Raw genomic sequence first — 9,756 nt, forward strand, 5'->3', positions numbered from 1 at the left:
AGGCCACCTGGAGGATCTGCAGGTGAGCCGCTGAGCCGTGGAGCTGGTGTCGGCCTGAGACCCCCACCCCACACCAGGGCCTGCTGCGCAGACCAGAACACGCTGAAGAGCATGGCAGGTGGGTGAGGGCCTCCAGTTCACCTCGCCCACCACTACCTCCACCCACCCCATGTGCAGATGGCTGAACAGAGGACAGGGGAAGGGATGTGACTTAGCTGTAGTTGTGCAACAGAAAAGTCACAGAGGGAACCCCACCAAGACCACCACTGGGTACAGGCCAAAGGAGGAGCATCCCAAGTAGAAAGATGATCCAAGACTGGAGAGGGCGGCCTAGCTGACTGCCCACCCAGAGGCCAGGCAGTTCCCCCACATCTCCGGTCTCCAAACGCGTCCTGTTTCCTTGTCCTGTGTTTCCCAAAGTCCAGGACCTGCTGCAGGTGGACTCTATGGAACCCGCCGCGCTGCGCCTCAGAGCTGCTCGCCTCTGTGTCCCCCTCCCCAGCTCCAGCTGAGGAGTGGCGGGGTGGAGCTACTTCTCCATCAAAGCCATTTACTCTCCAGAGGCCAGTCCTGCTAAGATCTGAAGGAAGAGCAATCAGGCAAAGGGAGCAGCAGAACTGAAGACCTTTCAGCAGGATTAAGTTGGTTGCCTCAGGAGCAGACAGGAAGCCAGCAAGGCAGGAACGGGGGTGGCGAGGAGGGAGCCACATCAGACAGGGGGTCAGGAGCCTAAATATGTGCAGGCCCTGTGTGGGGCCTCATCCACCAGCCTTCATATGGCATCCTAGGTACAATCAAGTCACTGGGTCAGAGGAACAGAACCCAGCACACATGGAGGAGGAACACTCTGGCTGCTGAACAGACAGGAGGCAGGAGTGGCTGTCAGAGGGGACTCACACCTGGAGGCTCACGTGGCATTCAGGGCGAGAGACGTGGCCAGCATGAGGATGCTTAGCAGAGAAGACGAAGAAAGCGCGGAACATCTGAGACTTATTTTGAAGACAGAGCTCATACCAGCTGAAGTACTGAACACACGTGGGGGAGAAAGGGCAATAGAGGACGCAATACCATGATTTATAAGAAATGTATATATATATATGTTCATTCAAATGATCAAAATATTTATTTCTCACATGTATTCGGTCTTCATCCACAGTTTCTGGCTCACTGCTCCAAAAAACCCTTGGAATTTCCTGAGGAACAATGGCAATAGGTTATTTGGTCTCTCGTCCTCAGTTCCTGAAAACACTTCAGGGAAGGTGACTTTCGAATTCCGACAAAAGATGGAGGCTGGCGGGCAGAACTAAGCATGTGATTAGAGGGTTAAAACTTCCCACCTCTGGGGAGCGGAGAAGGGCTAAAAGTTGAATCAATAATGTCTATGTAAGGAAGACACCATAAAATACAAAAGGATGGAGTTTAGAGAGCTTCCGGGTGGTGAACACGGAGACCGAAGGAGACTTGCATGCCCTTCCCTGTGCCTGGTGATATGTATCTGGCTTTTATTCATATCCTAGTAATAAACTGGTAATCTAGTGAGTGAACAAGTTTTCCTGAGTTCTGGTATTCATTATAGCAAGTTAACTGAACCCAAGAAGGGGGTCACAGGAACCTGATTTATAGCCAGTTGGTCAGAAGTATAGGGAACAACTATAGGACTCGTGACTGGCATGTGAAGTGGAGGGGGGTCTTGTGGGACTGAGCGCTTTTCCTGTGGAATCTGATTCCATCTCGGGGTAGACAGTGTCAGAATTGAGTTGCATTCTTGGACACGCTGCTGACATCCAAGAATTGCCGTTGGTGTCGGGAACCCTCGACACAAACACACACACACGTTGGAATTGGATCCACGAACCTCTTTTGCAGAGGTGACACAGATTTTTGGCCTGATCAACTAGTTGGGCAGTAGTGCCATTCACTGAAAAGCAGAAAACAAATGGAGATTTAGGGACTAATCGGATGTTTTGGACACGTCACGTTTGAAATGCCTGTGAAACAGCAAAATAGAGATGTTGAGTAGGCAGGTGGGCTCCAGGTATCTATCTAGTCTAGTCTGCAAGTTTGGGAGACACCACCAAAGATGGCATAACAACCACTGAAGAGGATTAACCCCCGTGAAAACCCAACTTAATGCAGAAGGCCTGGGACTATCACCTGGAGCAGCTGACATCAGAGCTTGTCCACTGAGGCTCAATGCTAGCGTCTGGCTGGGATTCCTAGGGCAGGAAGCTATCTGCTCCTCAGAACAAAGCCTGGGCTGCTGGGGGCTACGATGGCTCCCCAGGGATGATACCTGCTCAGGAATGAAGGCAATATAGACAAAAGACCAAGCACTGGGGTGAGAGCCTGGACCCAGCAGTGCCACACACCACCTCAACTATATAGACAGTTAACACACGTTTTCACTCCTCCACTTTTATGAGGAATACTTTTATTATGGCAATGTGACACAATGGCATGGAACTCTACACCACTTGACAGAACATCCTTCCATAAGTGAGCACCAGTGTACAACTATGTAGCTTCCCCACTAATCCTTATTACCAACATCTACCTAGTCTGCTCCTAAGCCTGTTAAAAGAGTCCTTCTACAACATGCTAAACACTCACTTCAGTTTACTGTAGAAACTTCGGAATGGACTTCCCTCTTCTGGCAGGAGAGACATTTCAGCTGAAAACCTATAAACGGGGTCCTGGGCTTGTCTCACAGTCAGGTCAGTACCCAACATGCAGGTCTTGCATCTGCCCAACAGCCATGGCACCAGATTCACTGACCAGCCAGGGACAGAGCAACCCCACATCTGTCTGACAAAGCATTCCTGGGAAAGCTCTGCACTCAAGACAAACCCCTGCACCAACTGCAGAGGAGGACCGTTCCAGAATGGGGAACAGGCTAAAAGAAATTGAACCTAAACTCTTCATGAGGAGTGTCTAGGGTGTCCTTGGCTCTCCCTGTTAGACGAGGCCTGCAGACCCTTCGGCTCTTCTTTCTGGCGGCCTCACCTACAGGCTGCAACTGGACTGAGTGGGCAGCTGTAAGGGAGGGGAGAGACCGTATCAGAATTGAATGATAATGGCTAATGTTAACTGTGCCCATACAACTCTATCCCCATTGTAAAAATTAACTGACTTACTTCTCAAAATTATAAGGTATCACACTATCATCACACCCCCTTGAGAATCACAGAGAGATTCACTAACTCTCCTGCCCCTGCCTCCCTGGTCCAAGCCCGAGTTCTGTGTTCCTGAGATCCAGGCTTTCTCTCTCCCTGCTCCCTGACGCTTTCCTGAGCCATCTTCTACCCCCACCAGCCCTACTGCTCTCGGCTCCCTCCTTCCACTGCCCAGGCTCTCCCTCCCCGCCCCCTTGAACTAGGCAGGTGTGCACCAACCAGCTCCCAGGTCCTCACCAGTCCTGAGAGCCCGCAGGGCCACGCACCACTCGGCTTCCATCTGAGCCCTGTAGTCCCCGAACAAGGAGCGCATCAGCTGCCTCTTCCGGGGCAGGGGGGTTCTTTGGCTGCGCAGGGTTCGGATTGCCCCAAGAGCTTGCTCTTCTGCAGATGAAAACACAGGACTAGTAACCTTCTCTATCCTCACCTCCAACTGTCCTACGGCAAGGGTAACGATTCCATCCCTTGCGAGCACCTGCAGGCCACAGGACTGTCACCGTTCACCCGCCCCCCCCCGCCCCCCCCCGCCCCCCCGCAACTCTACAGACAGGCCCCTCACTCTGCTTAGGGGTGGGTCTCTGCGTCTTCAGCCCCAGCTCCAGCTTTTCCACGCACCAGGCCAGTTCCCGGGCCAGCTGCTCCGCCTGCGGTGGATCGGGGATAGTGGCTGTGAGAGGGCACCTGGACCCCGCGGCCTCCAGCCCCATCCCACAGGAACCCAAAACGCCCCGTCTCATCCTCTTCCCGCTTTCAGCTCGCAAATCCGAGACTACACCCACCGGCGGATTCCCACCCAGAATGCACCCCGAGGCTCCACCCTTCCCGACTAAGGCCCGCCCTTGCCTGGGCCTCCGCACTTAGCGGGGCTTCCTCTGGGGCGGGCGTTTCCGTGGCCTTCCCGCCTCCATTCGCCGCAGAGGCCCCATTCCGGGTTTTCTTCTTCTTCTTTTGCTTCTTGGCCCTGGAGGCAGCGTCACTGCACGTAGGGTGCCCTAAGCAGACAGACTGGATAGGGCCTTACAGTGGAAGGACTCGGGGCGCCGGGGGGAACCGGGGGCTGCGGGGTGCGCGGGCAGTACCTGGGGCTGCCGATGTCTCCCGAGCAGGATGTCCTGGAGCCTGGAGAAGGGGGAACAGTACGAAGGTCACGAGGAGCCAACGGCACAAGGCCCCGCCACCAGCGCGCCCTCACCGCAGCACTCACCGCCATGCGCTGCAGCCGTACCCAGAGCCTGAGGAGGGCTTCGGGACCGACGCCGAATTCGCTCCCCGCCAAACACGTCCGCGTAGCAGAGTTCCGCAGGCCGCGGGCGGCGCGGTGGGCGGGCCCGGGCCTTTCGGAGCACGGTGGGCGGGCCCGGGCCTTTCGGAGCACGGTGGGCGGGGCGCGGTGGGCGGGGCCCGGGCCGTTCGGAGCGCGGTCTGCAGGAGACCCTCCCCAACACTGACTAGGTTGCAGGTACTGCTCTGGATAAAAGGACGACGCCTACACAAGGGAATGTGCCCTTAAAGCTCACCTGCCAGTGGGGAGGGAAAAGCAGGTAAACAGACATGAAAAGCTGTCAGCCAGAGCGGCGCTGTGAATAACAGCGGCCCCAACGGGGCGGCGAGTGGTCAGCAAAGTCCTGCAAGGAGTAGCAGCCCTGGAGGGGCTGGTCCGGCAGCGGAAAGGAGGGCGGGGGCCGAGGTGCAAGGTGAGGTGGGGTAGTTGCAGGGCCCTGGACCGCAGCGGGAGGCGGCTTCTGTTGTAAGCGCAGTGGAAGCACTGGGGGACGTTCATCCATCCGAGGAGTGACGCGGCCTTACCCAGATGCTGCTGTGTGGTGAGGGCCCGGAGGGGCTGGGGCAGGGGAGGGGAGGACCTGGAGGGGATTCAGAAACAGGAAGACCCCGCGCACCTGCTGGCGTCTCGACGTGGGCACCATCTACCTGCCCTTCTGCGCTCCCTGCCCAAGGCCGCCCCACCACCAGGCGCCGCTCCTTGTTCCGCATCACAGGCGTCAGGAGGACCCGGGTGCGTGGTGCTGCTTGAGAGGACAGGAGTCCGAGGTGCTGCTGTCCGATGATTCCTGTCAGTGAAATCGGCGTTGTTTCCTGAGGCGAGGGGATGGGAGGTCTCAGAGGTACAGTTTGGTCATCCCAGTAGTTAGTACCGGGTTGGTGAAAAAGTTCCTTAGGTTTTTAAGTAAAAACAAAAGACACATTTTTCATCTTCACCAAGAACTTTATTGAACAACGTATTCACCGTTTTGTTCCACTACCTCCTGCCATTTTTCAGGCAACTTCATAATTCCGTCTTCCCCAAAACTCTTATCTTTTTGAGCAAAGAACCGTTCGAGGTACCTTTTACAGTCTTCTGGGGAATGGAAATTTTTTCCAGTAAGAGAATTTTGTAAAGACTGAAATAAATGGAAATCCAAAGGTGCAGTGTCTGGTGAATACGGCAGATGAATCAGAACTTCCCAGCCAAGTTGTAACAGTTTTTGCCTGGTCATCAAAAAACATGCAGTCTTGTGGTATCCTGATGGAAGATTATGCGTTTTCTGTTGACTAATTCCAGACGCTTTTCAATGAGTGCTGCTTTCATTTGGTCTAATTGGGAGCAGTACTTGTTGGAATTACTCATTCGATTTTCCAGAAGGAGCTCGTAATAGGGGACTCCCTTCCAATTCCACCATATACACATCACCTTCTTTAGATGAAGACTGCCCTTCGGTGTGCTTGGTGGTGGTTCATTTCACTTGCCCCACGATCTCTTCCATTTCACATTATAGTACAGTATCCACTTTGCATCACCCATCACAATTTGTTTTAAAAATGGAACGTTTTCATTATGTTCAAGTAGAGAATCGCATGCAGAAATACGGTCAAGAAGGTTTTTCCCGCGTAACTTATGTGGAAGCCAAACATCAAAGCGATGAACATAACCAAGCTGGTGCAAATGATTTTCAACGCATGATTTGGATATTTTGAGTATGTCAGCTATCTCCCGTGTGGTATAACGTTGATTGTTCTCAATTAATGTTCTCTCTTTGATCGCTATCAACTTCAACTGGTCTACCCAACCATGGAGCATCGTCCAGCGAGAAATCTCCAGCACAAAACTTTGCAAACCACTTTGGGCACGTTCGATCCGTCACAGCCCCTTCTCCATAAACTGCACAAATTTTTTTTTGCGTTTCAGTTGCGTTTTTACCTTTCTTGAAATAATAAAGCATAATATGCTGAAACTGTTGGGTTTTTTCTTCCTTCTCCAATATTAAAATGGCTACACAGGGACTTCCCTGGTGGTGCAATGGTTAAGAATCTGCCGGCCAGTGCAGGGACACGGGTTCGAGACCTGGTCCGGGAAGATCCCATATGCCGCGGAGCAACTAAGCCTGTGCACCACAACTACTGAGCCTGCGCTCTAGAGCCCGCGAGGCACAACTACTGAGGCTGTGCGCCACAGCTACTGAAGCCCACTCACCTAGAGCCCGTGCTCCGCAACAAGAGAAGCCACCACAATTAGAAGCCCATGCACCACAACAAAGAGTAGCTCCCGCTTGCCGCAACTACAGAAAGCCCACGCACAGCAATGAAGACCCAACGCAGCCAAAGAAAAAAAAACCTAAATAAATAAATTTTTTTTTAAAAATTTTTTAAAGTAAAATAAAATGGCTACACAAAAATTCACCAATTTTGATATGTTTTTTTAAAATGTATGCTGATATGACCGCTGTCTCAATACAATCTAACAAAATTGTTTCGAATGAAGTTAAAGACAAGTAAGCACTACTATAGCCATCTTAGAGAAAAAAACAAACGAACTTTTTGGCCAACCCAAATAGCTAATATATTAGCTATTTACTGAAGTGTAACAAATTACCACAAAACTTATCAGATTGAAAACAACAAACATTCTTTATCTCATAGTTTCTGAGGGTCAGGAACCTAGCAAAAGCATAGCTGGTTGGTTCTAGATCAGGCTCTCTTTGAGGCTGCTTCACCTTTTGGAGGAAGACCAAAGACTTTTTAGACATATTTTAAAACAACCACAGTTAGGATGTATTTCAGTCCTGGGAGACTGAGGTTTTGGTGGTGAGTGGACTCCAGACCCTAAGGGGCCTCTCCCTGCCTCCTTTGGCTGTGAAACCCCTCTATGACTTGGCCCAAAACTGCTTCCTACAGAAGCCTTCTCAGCCCAGACATGTGTGCCTGAGCACAGGCCTCACACCAGATGCTTCCCCTTCCACAGCCTCTATTCCCAGTCAGCCACTGAATCCTATCAGTTTATCTCCTAAGTAATCTCCACGCCTACCCACCCCCACCCCCCCAACACACACCTGCCCTGAACTTCAATCGAGTTCTCGCTCATCTCTCTGCCTGCACTTTCACTCTCTTCTGTCTTTTCTGAACCACCCTGTGGTGAGAGTGGTCTTTCTAAAACAGAAACTGTGTTGCTCTCCTGCCTAGAAATCTTCTATTTCCTCCAGCATAAAGTCCAAGCTCCTTACTTCCAGCCAGCACATGCCCCATAAGTCATACAGAGGCAACTATTTCCAGACCTCACTCTGCTCTGGCCCTGCTGATCTGCCAGCCTTCCGAGCCTCACCCCCCCACCTCTCCTTACAGGCCCCTGCAGCCCCCACTGCCCTCTGCCCAGCCAGCCGCCTCATTTTTCTTCCCTGACAGTACTAGCACCTGTTCAAACCCCCAAACTCAAACAGTAGGTCCTTGAGGAGCTCTAGAGAGGAAAGCATAGATGATCTAGTCCTCCATGTCACTAAGTCCCCAGATCTCCTCTACATTGCCTCCCACCCTGGCATGTAATAAAGGCTCATAAAATGAACAGCAAGTCTTCATCTAGCTGTGCCTGGCTGTCTGCACCTCCACAGCCACTGCAGGAACCATGCCTAACGTTTCACTCTCAACCATCATGGCTGCTTTCTGTCTCTTGAGACACACTAGTCTCCACTGACACAGTCTTTCCTTGGCCTACTCCCCTGGCCTGTTTAGAAAATATACTATAAATTTCATATGTGCAAATATAAATATTTCCATACAGCCAATTCTCATCATCCACGGTAGTTGTATAAAGTAGCTGGGAATGCTGAATTAGGGAATAACAAACCATTGCTCCTAGGGGAAATAGAGTTAGGTTCCTCGGAGCCTCTGGTCACGACATTTTCATCAACCAATCAATACATAACCTTGTTTTATGTGTGTTTCTGCTTAAAGACACCTTATTTAATATAGACTGTTGATTCATAAACACTGAACTCGGCCAAGAGCGCTATAACTTGTGCTGAATGAAGTTCATCTAGCACGCTTCCTCTATAAAGGCATCACATCACAGCCCTCTTGCACTTAGGGACATTAGACAGCACTTCAGCACTATGCTTGAGGGCCATTTTAAACAGTGAAATCCCCAAGAAAAATCATAAAAATACAAAAAGTGTGGCAGTTAATATACAGGCACACCTCAGAGATACGGCAGGTTCGGTTCCAGACTACCGTAATAAAGTGGATGTTGCAATAAGTCACACGAATTTTTCTGGTTTTCCAGTGAATATAAAAGTTATGTTTACACTGCAATATAGTCTGTTAAGTGTGCAATAGCATTATGTCTAAAAAACAATGTACATACGTTAATAAAAAATATTGCTAAAAAATGCCAACCATCATCTGAGTCTTCAGCAAGTCATAGTCAAAACATCAAATATCACTGATTGCAGATCACCATAAGAAATATAATAATGATAGGTTTGAAATATTGCGAGAATTACAAAAATGTGACACCAAGACATGAAGTGAGCAAATGCTGTTGGAAAAATGTGCTGTGCTATCAGTTTTTGTCTCATGTATTTTGATGCTCTGTTGTTAGGTGCATACACGGTAAGGAACCTTGTGTTTTCTTACAGACTTGATCCCTTTATCATACTTAATACCCCTTTTTGTCCCTGATAATTTTACTTGCTCTGAAGTCAGCTTTGTCTGAAATCGATATAGATACTCCAACTTTCTTTCCATTAGTGTTAGCATGGTATGCCTTTCTCCTCCCTTTATTTTTAATCTATCTGTGTCTTCGTGTTTAAAATGGGCTTCTTATAGACAACATATAATTATATGCTATATGTCTTATTTTTTTTTATCTGCTTTGACAGTTCTGTCTTTTAATTGGTGTATCTAGACCATTCACTTTTAAAGTGAGTATTAATATGGTTGTTACTGTTTTTTATTCATTACACTTGTTTCTTTTTAAAAATCTTTGCCTCTTCTCCTGCCTTCTCCGGTTTAATTGAGCATTTTATCTGATTAGATTTTTTTTCTCCTATTTAGCATGTCAATTATACTTCAAAAAAATTCTAATGTTTGTCTTAGAAGTTTGCAATATATATTAGGACTAATGTAAGTCCACCTTCAAATAACACTACACCGCCTCAAGGGTAGCACGGGTACTTATAACCCAGTGTCCCGATTCCTCTCTCCCGTCCCTAGGACACCGCTGCCACTCACCTTACACATGCGACAGTTACCCAATACACTGTCACTAATATTCAATATTACTCTGAAAAACAATGACCTTTTATTTTACTTAGGA

The 9,756-nt window shown here is 49.4% G+C and overlaps 1 protein-coding gene across 1 annotated transcript; it reads right to left on the minus strand.

Moving 5' to 3' along the window:
* Positions 1-2,411: 2,411 nt before the first annotated feature.
* C17H8orf33 (chromosome 17 C8orf33 homolog) lies at positions 2,412-5,242 on the minus strand. The gene is made up of 7 exons (XM_036830993.1): positions 5,072-5,242; positions 4,378-4,659; positions 4,253-4,292; positions 4,017-4,165; positions 3,733-3,817; positions 3,411-3,557; positions 2,412-3,033 (listed from the first exon to the last, which is right to left on the minus strand). The coding sequence occupies exons 1-7, from the start codon at positions 5,096-5,098 to the stop codon at positions 2,894-2,896; spliced, it is 870 nt and encodes a 289-aa protein (XP_036686888.1). The 5' UTR covers positions 5,099-5,242; the 3' UTR covers positions 2,412-2,893.
* Between the last annotated feature and the right edge of the window lie 4,514 nt (positions 5,243-9,756).

The sequence above is a fragment of the Balaenoptera musculus genome, chromosome 17 (assembly GCF_009873245.2).
Source record: "Balaenoptera musculus isolate JJ_BM4_2016_0621 chromosome 17, mBalMus1.pri.v3, whole genome shotgun sequence".
Taxonomy (NCBI): domain Eukaryota; kingdom Metazoa; phylum Chordata; class Mammalia; order Artiodactyla; family Balaenopteridae; genus Balaenoptera; species Balaenoptera musculus.

Excerpts from the sequence above, each read along its gene's own strand:
- C17H8orf33 (XM_036830993.1), bottom strand. The coding sequence starts at position 5,098 with ATGGTGCCCACGTCGAGACGCCAGCAG. Across the intron at positions 4,660-5,071 it reads CCACGTCGAGACGCCAGCAG|GCGTCGTCCTTTTATCCAGA; the intron begins GTGCGCGGGGTC and ends TCCCTTGTGTAG. Across the intron at positions 4,293-4,377 it reads TACGGCTGCAGCGCATGGCG|GCTCCAGGACATCCTGCTCG; the intron begins GTGAGTGCTGCG and ends CCCCTTCTCCAG.